Source organism: Leucopleurus acutus (genome assembly GCF_964270905.1).
Source record: "Leucopleurus acutus genome assembly, chromosome: 21".
NCBI lineage: Eukaryota > Metazoa > Chordata > Mammalia > Artiodactyla > Delphinidae > Leucopleurus > Leucopleurus acutus.
In genome coordinates this window covers 30,793,246-30,806,459 of record NC_139163.1, presented here as the reverse complement: position 1 = coordinate 30,806,459, position 13,214 = coordinate 30,793,246, and the positions used below count along the sequence as shown (strand labels likewise).

General features: G+C 34.4%; 1 protein-coding gene across 1 annotated transcript in view; it reads left to right on the top strand.

Moving 5' to 3' along the window:
* LOC309977500 (A disintegrin and metallopeptidase domain 3-like) overlaps positions 1-13,214 on the top strand; it is a gene marked incomplete at both ends in the record, with an annotated part of 119,142 nt that overhangs the window by 43,701 nt on the left and 62,227 nt on the right. The window contains 3 exons of the mRNA XM_082863615.1: positions 5,748-5,831; positions 6,067-6,221; positions 7,322-7,403. Of these exons, the coding sequence (XP_082719741.1) occupies positions 5,748-5,831; positions 6,067-6,221; positions 7,322-7,403 (321 nt within the window). The remainder of the gene's footprint in view (positions 1-5,747; positions 5,832-6,066; positions 6,222-7,321; positions 7,404-13,214) is intronic.

Here is a 13,214-nt window from a genome sequence, read left to right as displayed (position 1 = left end):
ATAGTAGACTAAATGATACAGAAGAATGGATCAATGAGCTGGAAGACAGAGTAATGGAAATTACAGATGTGGAACAGGAAAAAGAATGAAAGGAAATGAGGACTGTTTAAGAGACCTCTGGGACAACGTCAAGCACACTAATACTTGCATTTTAGGGGTCCCAGAAGGAGAAGAGAGAGAGAGAGAGAAAGGAACTGAAAACATGTTTGAAGACATAATAGCTGAAAACTTCCCTCACATGGGAAATGAAACAGATATCCAGATCCAGGAAGCCCAGAAAGTCCATATAGGATTAACCCAAAGATGAACATACCAAAACATATGGTAATAAAAATGACAAAAATTAAAGATGAAAAGAGAATATTGGAAGCAGGAAAAGGAAAACAACAAATAACATAAAAAGGAATTCCCATAAGGCTATCGGCTGACTTTACAGCAGTAACTCTGCAGTCCAGAAGGGAGTGGCACAATATATTTAACGTATTGAAAGTGAAAAACCTACAACCAAGAATACAGTATGCAGCAAGGCTCTCATTCAAATTTGATACAGGGATCCAAATCTATACAGACAAGCAAAACCTAAAAGAGTTCAGCAACACAAAACCAGTGTTACAAGAAATGTGAAAACAATTTTGCTTAAGAAAAAAGCCAGGTCCAAAAACTGGAAACATAAAAATTATGAAAGAAAAAAGCTCACTAGTAAAAGCAAACATACAGTAAAAGTAGGATATCATCTCACATGCAAAGCTGGAAGGAAGGTTAAAAGACTTATGTCTTTTAACAAAATCACCTATATCCAGAATAAGGAATAAGGAGATACATAAAGCAATTAGATGTAAAATAAGATATTAAAAACAGTGATTGTGAGGGGAGGAGAGTATTCATGCATGGTTGTTAAAATGTGTTTGAAATTAAGAGATCAACAACTTAAAACAGTCATTCATATCTATATATCTATATCTTTATAAAAACCTCACAGTAACTGCAAACCAAAAACCTATACTAGACACACATACACAAAAGTAAAAGGAATCCAAACATAACACTAAAGATAGTCTTCAAATCATATGAAAAGGGAACAAAAGAAGAAGAAAGGAACAAAAAAGACTTGCTAAAAACAAGTCCAAAACAATTAGCAAAATGGAAATGAGAACACACATATCAATAATTACTTTAAATGTAAATGGACTAAACGCTCCAATAAAAAAAGAAATAGAATGGTTCAATGGATACAAAAACAAGACCTGTATGGCCTGCAAGACTGTCACTCCAGATCTAAAGACACACAGACTGAAAGGGAGGGGATGGAAAAAGGTATTCCATGCAAAAGGAAATCAAAAGAAAGACAGGTTAGACATACTTATATCTGACAAAATAGTTTTTAAAAAGAGACTGTTACAAGAGACAAAGAAGGACACTACATAATGATCAAGGCATCAATCCAAAAAGAAGATATATCGATTGTACATATACATGCACCCAGCATAGGAACACCTCAATCTGTAAAGCAAATATCAATGGACATAAAGGGAGAAATTGACAGTAACACAATAACAGTAGGCAATTTAGCGCCCCACTTGCATCAGTGAACAGATCATCCAGACAGAAAATCCGTAAGGAATAAAAGGCCTTAAGTGACACATTTGACCAAATGGATGTATTGGTCATTCCATCCAAAAGCTGCAGGATGCACATTCTTTTCAACTGCACATGGCACATTGTACAGGATAGATCACATGCTAGACTATAAAACAAGCCTCGGTAAATCTGAGAAAATTGAATTCATATCAAGCATCTTTTCTGACCACAATGCTATGAGACTAGAAATGAACTACAAGAAAACTACTGCCAAAGACCCCCAGACACATGGAGGCTACACAATATGCTACTAAACAACCAATGGGTCACTGTTGAACCAAAGAGGAAATAAAAACTTCCTGGAGACAAATGAAAAGCAAAACACAGTGATCCAAAAATCTGAGACACAGCAAAAGCAATTCTGAGAGAGAGGTTTATAGAGACACTAGCTTGTCTCAGAAAACATGAAAAATCTCAAACAACCTAACCTTACAGCCAAGGGAATTAGTAAAAAAGAAGAAATAAAACTCAAAATTAGTAGAAGGAAAGAAAGCATAAGGAGAACAGAAGAGAAATAAATGAAATAGGTATAAAAGAACAATAGAAAAGACCAATGAAACTAAGAGCTGAATCTTTGAAAAGATAAACAAAATTGATAAAACTTTAGGCAGACTCATCAAGGAAAAGGAGAGAGGGCCCATATCAGTACAATCAGAAATGAAAGAGAAGTTACAACTGACACCACAGAAATACAAAAGATCATAAGAGACTACAGTGAACAACTGTATGCCAATAAAATGTGCAACCTAGAAGACATGGACAAATTATTAAAAATGTTCAATCTCCTAAGACTGAACCAGGAAGAAATAGAAAATAAGAACAGAACAATTGCCAGTAATGAATTTGAATCAGTAATTTTTAAACTCCCAGCAAACAAAAGTCCAGGACCAGATGGCTTCACAGGTGAATTCTGCCAAACAGTTAAGAGAAGAGTTAGCATCTATCCTGCTCAAATGATTCCACAAAATTGGAGAGGAAGGAACCCTTCTGAACTTATTCTGCGAGAACAGCATCACCCTGGTATGAAAACCAGACAAAGATATCACAAAAAAGGAAAATTACAGGCCAATACCACTGATGGACATAGATGCAAAAGTCCTCAACAAAATATTAGCAAACCAATTCCAACAAGGCATTAAAAGGGTCATACACCATGCTTAAGTGGAATTTATCCCAGGGATGCAAGGATTTTTCAATATCCACCAAAAAATCAGTGTGTTACACCTACAGGTAGCCAACAGCCACATAAAAAATATACAATGGAGAAAAAAACAGTCTTTTCAATAAGTGGTGCTGGGAAAACAGGACAGCTACATGTAAAAGACTGAAATTAGAACATTTCCTCACACAATATAGAAAAATAAACTCACAATGGATTAAAGACTTCATGTAAGGCAGGAGAGCATAATACTCCTAGAAGAAAATATAGGCAGAAAACTCTGTCGTAAATCATAGCAATGTTTTTTTGTTTTGTTTTGTTTTGGTTTTTTTCATCTGTCTCCTTGGGCAAAGAAAACAAAAGAAAAAATAAACAAATGGTCCCTAATTAAAGTTAAAAGCTTTTGCCCACCAAAGGAAACCATAAACAAATGTAAAGTGAACCTACTGAATGGGAGAAAATAGTTTGCAAATTATATTGACTGATAAAGGGTTAACATCCAAAATATATAAATAGGTCATACAACTCAATATCAAAAAACAACCCGATTAAAAAAAAAATGGGTAAAAGAACTGGATAGACATTTTTTCCCAAGAAGACCTGCAGATGGCCAACAGGCACATGAAAAGATACTCAACATCACTGATTATCAGAGAAATGCAAATCAAAACCACAATGAGATATCACCTCACACCTATCAGAATGGCTATCATCAAAAAGGCCACAAATAACAAATGTGGTTAAAAAGGAACCCTTGTACACCTGTTAGAGGGAATGTAAATTGATGTAACCACTGTAGAAAACAGTATGGCAGTTCCTCAAAAAATTTAAAATAGAACTAACATATGATGCAGCAATTATACTCCTGGGTATATATTTGAAAAAAATGAAAATATTAATTGGAAACATACATGCACCCCAGTGTTCATAGCAGCGTTATTTACAATAACCAAGGTATGGAAGCTACCTAAATACCCATCAACATATGAATGGATAAAGATGTGATACACACACACGCGCGCACACACACACACACACACACACACACACAATGGAATACTACTCAGCCATAAAAAGTAATGAAATTTTGCCATTTGCAACAGGATGGATAAACTTGGAGGCTCTGTTATGCTAAGTGAAATAAGTCACGGGGAGAAAGACAAATATGTATGATACCATTTATATGTGGTATCTAAAAAATAAAGGAAACTAGGAATATAACAAAAATGTAACAAACTCACAGATATAGAGAATAAAGTAGTGGTTACCATTGGGAAAAGGGAATGGGGAGCGGCACAATAGAGGTAGGGATTCAGAGGTATCCACCATTATGTATAAAGCAAATAAACTACAAGGATATACTGCACAACACAGGGAATATAGCCAATATTTTATAGCAACTATAAGTGAAGTATAACCTTTAAAAATCGTGAGTCACTGTGATGTACATCTGTACCTTATATAATATTGTACATCAACTACACTTCAATAATATATTTTTTTAAATGTAAACATGTTTCATCAGTAAAATCCTGTGTAACCCCTTGTGATATTATTGTAGTCTGTCTTATTTCTTCTTGTGTAATCAACCACAAAATAAATTATTTTACATTAAATATCCAATTGTTGTTTAAAGAAATTAAGGAAAGGAAAAACATATTTCATATTTACTATTTCCAAACTCTATATTTCTCCTTCTCACAGGTTGCTTTTTCTGATATTTCTGTTTAACCTGTAGTAATTCATTTGAATTCAGTTTTTGTTCATCTGAAAGTATCTTTATCTCTGTTTTTAAATATTATATTTGGAAACAGGAATAGGAATAATACAAAGAACAACTATATTCTCTCTACTCAGATTTAGTAATACTATTTCCCTTTGTTACTTGTGCTGTCTCCATGTGAAAGTAAGTTGTAAATTGCATTTGTAGCTTTTTTTTCAGTGTGCATTTACATAGAATAAGATCATATATATCCACAATCAAGTTATCCATCTAAGTAAAAATAACATCATTGAAATACTTTTTATCAAGTTTACAATCAAGTTTACTTGATTGCACTGTGGTTGGACGATGTGAGCTAAGTGATACTGTGTTTTATATTCTGATGTTTTATGGCCTAATATGAGTCAATTTATATAAAACTTTCAGGTATACTTTAAAAATATCCCTCTCATTTTTTATATAAGCTTGTATATATGCATATTATATCAAAGCTTGCTTGAGTTTTTAAAACCTTTAATATTTTTGCTGTAAATTTGCTGCTTGTTGTAAATTTGTCAGCTTGAGCTATTAACGGTTATGAGAACTATGTAAAAATCCCTCACTATGATTGTAATTTTCTATATCTAAATTTGTTAAATTATATATGTGTGTGTGTGTATATATATATATATGTATATATATAGTTGCTCTACCATTAATTATAAGTAAGCTTAGAAATACGTGTGCACACAAAATTAGAAATGTTTCAGTGAAAAATGTTGTGATTTTTTTCCCTTGAATGAAGACATGTTCTTGAAATTGTTCACTATGTAGTGCTCAGAGCTCTGTGTTTAGAAAGTACATGTTTTTCTTCAGGATATACAGTCATGTTCTCTTATGGGAATGAAGACAAAAGATGGCAACACAGTTGAGCAGGCAAAAAAGACTTAGGAGTTTAGTTAGCGATTTGAGTCCTGGTTCTTACCCTTATTAGTTATGCAGTCTTGGAACCTTAACTTTTGATCCTAAATAACTACATGCATAAAGAAGAAGATACTCATCACTATCACATTTTAATATGTAATGTCCCTAGGCTTAAATCTAGAACTTACTAAGCATGTGATAAGTCTTAATTCTGCTTTTGTCCTTTCACTTGAGCACTGCATTATTTTAACATTTTTATACCCATTGAAATGTGGTAGTTTAGTCATTTTTATTAGTGATTAAAAAACAAAATTTGCCTTTCAGTGTGATTATATGGGCTCTGAAGTGGCACTTGCATCTGGGAAAGTTGTCCATATCTTTAGTCTCATCAACACTGTGAGTATTTATGTTTCATATTTAAATAAGAAACATTCATATTAATACAGTAGCATTGTTTGAATAAATAGCATATGCACTTTTATAAACTATATAGTCCTACCAACTAGTTTCTTCCACCGATGGATTTCATCTCTAAAAATTAGTAAATCGAATATATTAGCATTACATAGAGAAATATAGTGTTATATTTATGATTACCTAAAACCATATATCATGTATCTTCTGTTTTCATATGTATTCTCAGCTTAAAGTGTTGGTTACATTAACTTCTCTGGAGCTCTGGTCAGATCAAAATAAGATTTCAACTAATGGGGATGCTAATGAAGTTCTACAAAGATTTGTGTCATGGAGAGAAAAATTTTTACTTCAAAGGTCCCATGATATGCCATACTTATTAATGTAAGTGATTTATTTTCATTGGTATAAAGTTTATCAAATTACTTGTAAGTTAACCATGAAAATTATATACAAAATTTATTATTTATGATGACAAGACATCTCAAAAATAGATTATGTGGGTACTGTGTTGGCAAAATGCAAGCTGTAAAAATCTAATAAAATGTAAGACACGAAAGCATTGTAGGCCATTATCCTCAGAGTGGGCTGCTTACCTATGGAAATTTAAAGAACCGATAATATGTGAAGCCTCGGGAAAACATAGGGCCTCTATGGTTTTAAAGATTTTCTCAGAGGTAGATAATTGAAACCAGCATTTTAACATTAAATAAAGCATACATTAGTTAACAGAATGCAATAATTGCATGTAAAGCTGGTTACACTGGAAAACATAAGTATGGTAATGTGGTGACCTAATGGTATTTCTATCCTGGCCTAAAGTGTAGCTGTTTAAAAACCTGCTTGCACTGTAACTGTCACGAGTCTTTATATAGATTTTTATTTTACTAGTTTGATTATTTTCGATGGAAAAAACAGAAACACGATGCTGAAGATCTTAAGCAATATGGAATACATTTATAAATCTCTGGGTGTCTCTGTGGAATTTAAGGTCAGGCTTGGGGGTGGAGGAGCAGCATTAACTAAGGACTGAAATGTGTGAGGACACTTAATACATCCCATCTCTCTTTTTCCTAGTGACTGTGCTGCATATTGTCTTTCTCGTTCTGTCCAATCCAACACTTTTCACGCAGTCTAAGGTTTTACAACCTGCAAATCATGGCAGTAATCTACCCTGACTTTTATGTCTTTGCATTATATCCATCCAGTGTTGACAACAGTGGTGATTAATTTCTGGAAGGATTAGGCACTGCTGGATTTTAAGCTGTGTATCATACGATGCTAAAGTTGCCTTTAGAACTTAATTTTGTAGGCACCGTGGGAGATTACCCAAATACAAAATGATTGAAAGCATTAGACATGATACATAATATTCACGTCTAAAAGAAAGCAGCAGCATTATTGAGGAATCCAATTCTTAAAAGATCATTAAGTTTTTAAAAATTTAAAGTGCGTTTATCCAAAAGAAAAATTTTATTATTTAGTTATAGGGACCATCCTAATTATGTAGGAGCAACATATCATGGAATGGCATGCGATCCAAAGTTTGCTGCAGGAATTGCTCTGGTATGCATTTTATTCCCATCTCTCCAGTAACTATATCACAGTTTGAAATTTAATATCCACTTCAAGGAACAGAAGTACATATAGTATATCTACCATTTTATTAAATTAATATTTTTTATAGTGCTTTGTTTTTTTATTTTAAATTTTTTTGCGGTACACAGGTCTCTCACTGTTGTGGCCTCTCCCGTTGCGGAGCACAGGCTCCGAACGCTCAGGCTCAGCGGCCATGGCTCACGGGCCCAGCCGCTCCGTGGCATGTGGGATCTTCCCGGACCGGGGCACGAACCCGTGTCCCCTGCATCGGCAGGCGAACTCTCAACCACTGCGCCACCAGGGAAGCCCTATAGTGCTTTATTTTTTACTTTAATCCTCAAATGTTACCATTTTTAAACGGCTTTTTATTGTGGTAAAATACATATCCCATAAAATTGACCATCTTAACAATTATAAGTGCAGTGTGCAGTAGTGTTGTCTATTTATATTGTTGTGAAACAGATGTTTAGAACTTTCACCTTGCTTAAATGAAAGTCTGTACACTTTGACCAACGAGGCCCCATATTCCACACCTCTACCCTGTGGCAAGCACCATTCTACTGCCTGCTTCTGTGAGTATGATATTTTTAGATCCCACATATAAGGTGGATCATACAATATTTGTCTCTCTGTGTCTGGCTTATTTCTCTTAAAATAATACATCCAGGTTCATCCATATTTTTGAAATGGTGGGATTTCATTCTATGTATTGCTGAATAATATTTCATGATATTTATATACATATATATTTATATGAATTATATATATAACTCCTATCATAGTATACATTTATCCATATATAGAAACATTCTCTTTATGCATTCATATGTCAATGACCACTTAGTCTGGTTCCATATCTTGGCTATTATGAATAATGCTGCACTTTACATGGGAGATGGGAGTGCAGATATCCCTCTGAGATAGAGTTCAGTTACTTTGTACATTTACCCAGAAGTGGGTTTGCTGGATCATATGGTATTTCTGTTTTAATATTATGAGGAATCATTATACTGATGTCCATAGTGGTTGCACCATTTTATAATCCCACCAGCATTTCACAGAATATATTTTATTCATTACATCCTCACTAACAGTTGTTTTTTTTTGTTGTTGTTAGCTATCGTAATAGGTATGAGGTGATATCACATTGTGGTTTTGACTGTATTTTTTTTTTTTTTTTTTGTGGTATGCGGGCCTCTCCCATTGCGGAGCGCAGGCTCAGCGGCCATGGCTCATGGGCCCAGCTGCTCTGCGGCACGTGGGATCCTCCCGCACCAGGGCACAAACCTGTGTCCCCTGCATCGGCAGGCAGACTCCCAATCACTGCGCCACCAGGGAAGCCCCTTGACTGTATTTTTATGATCACTAGTGATACTGAGCATCTATTCATATGCTTTTTGGTGTTTTGTATATCATCTCTGGAGAAATATTTATTCAAGACCTTAGCCCATTTTTTAATTGGATTATTTGATTTTCTTGTTGTTGAGCTATAGGAATTCCTTTTTTTTTGTAACTTTGCATTGCCTTCATCCAGTTCCTCCTCCTCTCAATCCCCGCTCCCAGTACCCACAAATCTAGTCTCTTTTGTATGAGTTTATTTGTTTGTTTTGAATTATAATTGACCTACAACACTATGTTAGTTTCTTTAACACAACGTAGTAATTCGATATTTCTATACACTTCAAAATGATCACCACAGTAACTCTAGAAATGACATGTCAGCATACAAAGATATTACATAGTTATTGACTATATTCCCCAAACTACATTTTGTGCCCATGACTCATTTATTTTGCAGTTGGAAGTTGTATCTCTTAATCTATTACACCTTTTTCTTTCCTTACCCAAACCCCTCCACTCTGGCTGCCACCTGTTTGTCCTCTGTATCTGTAACTCTGTTTCAGCAATTTTTTAAATAATAATTCTTTTCTTAAAAAATATTTACTTATTAGGTTGCACTGGGTCTTAGTTGCGGCAGGCAGGCTCCTTAGTTGTAGCCCCCGGGGTCCTTAGTTGCAGCTTGCCAGCTCCTTAGTTGCGGCACACAGGCTCCTTAGTTGTGGCATTCGAACTCCTAGTTGCAGCATGCATGTGATATCTAGTTCCCTGACCAGAGATTGAACTGGGCCCCTTGCATTGGGAGCCCAGGGTCTTATCCACTGTGCCACCAGGGAAGTCCCTGTTTCTGCTTTGTTATGCTTTTTCATTTGTTTTTAGATTCCACATATAAGTTAAATTGTACAGTATTTGTGTTTCTCTGTCTGACATGTTATACTTACTATTATATGCTCTAGGTCCATCCATGTTGTCTCAAATGGCAAGATGTCCTTTATTATGGCTGTGTAGTAATCCAGTGTGTGTGTGTGTGTGTGTGTGTGTGTGTGTGTACATATATTTATTCTTTATCCATTCTTTTATTGATGGACACTTAGGTTGCTTCCATACCTTGACTATCATAAATAATGCTGCAATGAACATAGGGGTGCATATATTTTTTCCTTTAGTGCTTTTGTTTTCTTATGGTGAATACCAAGGAGTGGAATTGTTGAATCACATGGTAATTTTATTTTTAATTTTTTGAGGAATCTCTGTACTGTTTTCCATAGTGGCAGCGTGAACTGACATTCCCACAAGTAGTGCACAAGAATTCCCTTTTCTCCACATCCTCAACAATAGTTGTGGGTTGTTTTTATTTGATAACGGCAGTTCTCTCACGTGTGAGATGATATCTCATTCCGGTTTTCATGTGCCTGTTGGCCATATGTATGTCTTCTCTGGAAAAATGTCTATTCAGATCCTCTGCTCATATTTTAATTTTATCTCATAATTTAATTTAATTTTTCAGTGTTGAGTTGTGTGTGTTCTTTGTGTAATTTTAATATTAATCCCTAATCAGCTATATCATTTGCAATTATCTCCTCCCATTCAGTAGGTGTCCTGTTAGTTTGGTTAATAGTTTTCTTTACTCTGCAGAAGCTTTTTAAGTGTGATGTAGTCTAATTTGTTTATTTTTCCCTTTTGTTTTTCTTGTCAAAGGAGACAGATACAAAAAGTTACTAAGATGTCAAAGAGCTTATTGCCTGTGTGTTCTTCCAGAAGTTTTATATTTTCAGGTGTCACATTCAAGTCTTTAAACTGTTTTGAATTTATTTTTGTGCAGGATGTAAGAGAGTAGTCCAGTTTGATTCGTTTGCATGTAGCTGTCCAGTTTTCCCAACATTATTTCTTGAAGATGCTGTCTTTTCCCTATTATATATTCTTGCCTCCTTTACCAGAGATTACTTGCCCATATAATTGTGGGTTCATTTCTGAGCTCTCTATTCTATTCTATGCCGGTGAACTATGGGTCTGTTTTTGTCCCAGTACCATACTGTTTTGATTACTTTAGCTTTGTAGTAAAGTTTAAAATCAGGGAGTGTGGTACCTCTAACTTTCTTCTTTCTTAAGATTGTTTTGGGTATTCAGGCTCTTGTGTTTCCATAATCATTTTGGAATTGTTTACTCTGGTTCTATAAAAAATGCCATTGGTATTTTGATAGGAATTGCAGTGAATCTGTACTGTCTTGTGCTATATGGTTATTTTAACAATATTCATTCTTCAAATCTTTAAATACAGTATATAATTTCATCTATTTGAGCTGTATTCAGTTTCTTTCATCAGTGTCACGGTTTTCCAAGGATAGGTCTTTTTTCTCCTTAGCTAGATTTATTCATAGATATTTTAATCTTTGTGATGTTATTGTAAATGGGATGTTTTTCTTAATTTCTCTTTCAGATAGTTTGTTGTTAGTTTATAGAAATGCAACATAGTTCTGTAAATTAATTTTTATCTGGCAACTTAAGCATGTTCATTGGTGACCTCTAGTAATTTTGGGGGTCTGTCTTCAGGATTCTGTCTGTATAGTATCATGTCACCTGCAAACAGTATGACCATTTTACTTCTTCCTTTCAAATATGGATTTTTAAATTTCTTTTTCTTGTCTGATTGCTGTGGCAAGGACTTTCAATACTATGTTGAGTAAACGTAGTAAGAGTGGGCATCCTTATCCCATTCCTGATCTTAAAGGAAATACTTCCAGATTTTCACAACTGAGCTGTGGGCATGTCATATATGGCCTTTATTATGTTGAGGTATGGTCCCTGTATACCCACTTTGTGGTGAGTTTTTATCATAAATGGATGTTGAATTTTGTCAAAGGCTTTTTCTGCCTCTGTTGAGAGGATTGTATCATTTTTCTTTTTGAAATTTTTAAAGTGGTGTATCACATGGATTGATGTGTGGATACTGAACCATCCTTTCACCCCTGGGATAAATCCTACTTGATCATGGTGTATGATTTTTTTAATGCATTGTTGAATTCAGTTTGCTAATCTTTGATAATATAGGAGTTCTTATACTTTGAATATTAACCCCTTATCAGATGAATGATTGGCAAATATTTTCTTCCCTTCTGTAGATTGCCTTTACATTCTGTTGATTGTGCCTTTTGAAGAACAAAGGTTTAAGTTTGGCTTAGTCCTCTTTGTCTATTTCTGCCCCTGAGGTCAGTGATTTTTGCATCATATCCACAAAATCTTCATCAAACCCAATATTGTGAAGTTTTTTCCCCATGTTTTCCTCCAGGAGTTTCACAGTTTGCTGTCTTACATTTAGATCTTTATACCATTTTGAGTTAATTTTTGTATATGGTGTAATATAAGGGTCCTACTCTTTCTTTTGTATGTGGATACTTAATTTTCCCATCACCATTTCTTGAAGAGACAGTCTTTTCTCCATTGAGTATTCTTGTTGAAGAAACTGTCCTTTTCCCCATTTTGTGGTCTTGGCACCCTTGTCATAGGTCATTTGACCATATACATGATGTTTTATTTATAGGCTTTCTATTGTATTCAATTTATATATCTTTATGCCAATACCACACTCTTATGATTACTAGAGCTTTGTAATATGTTTTAAAATCAGGAAATCTGAGTCTTCCAACTTTGTTCTTCTTTTTCAAAAAATTTATGTATATTCATGTCCCTTGAGATTCCATATGAATTTTGAGATTATTTGTTTCTATTCTTGCCCCCCAAATGCTATTGGGATTGTGGTAGGGATTTCATTGAATCTACAGATTGCTTTGGGTGGTAATGACATCTTAACAATGTTAAGCCTTTCAGTCCATGATCGTGGAATGTCTTTCCACTTATTTGTGTCTTCTGTACTTACTTTCAGCCATGTTTTGCAGTGTCTATGTGCAAGTATTTCATCTCATTAGATAGGTTCAATCCTAAGTGTTTTGCTCTTTTTAATGTTATTGTAACTGAAATCATTTTGTTATATTTTTTCAGATTGTTCATTATTAATGTATAGAAACAATCAATTGTGCTGATTTTGTATCCTGCAACTTTGCTGAATTCATTTATTAGTTCTCAGTTTCTTTTATGTGGAATATTTGTGGATTTCTACATATGGGACCATATCATCTGCAAATGGAAATAATTTTACTTTCTTCTTTCCAAGATAGAAGCCTTTCATTTATTTTATTGCTTAATTGCTCTGGTTTGATCTTCCTATACTATATTAAACAGGTGTGGCAAGAGTGAGTACCCTACCTTGCTCATAATATTAGAAGAAAAACATTCAGGATTTCACCATTGAGTGTAATGTTAGTTATGTTCTTTTCTCCATGCTCTGTGTTATGTGGAAGTTGTTTTCTTTTTTTTTAATTAATTAATTAATTTATTTATTTTTGGCTGCATTGGGTCTTTGTTGCTGCACGCAGGCTTCTCTAG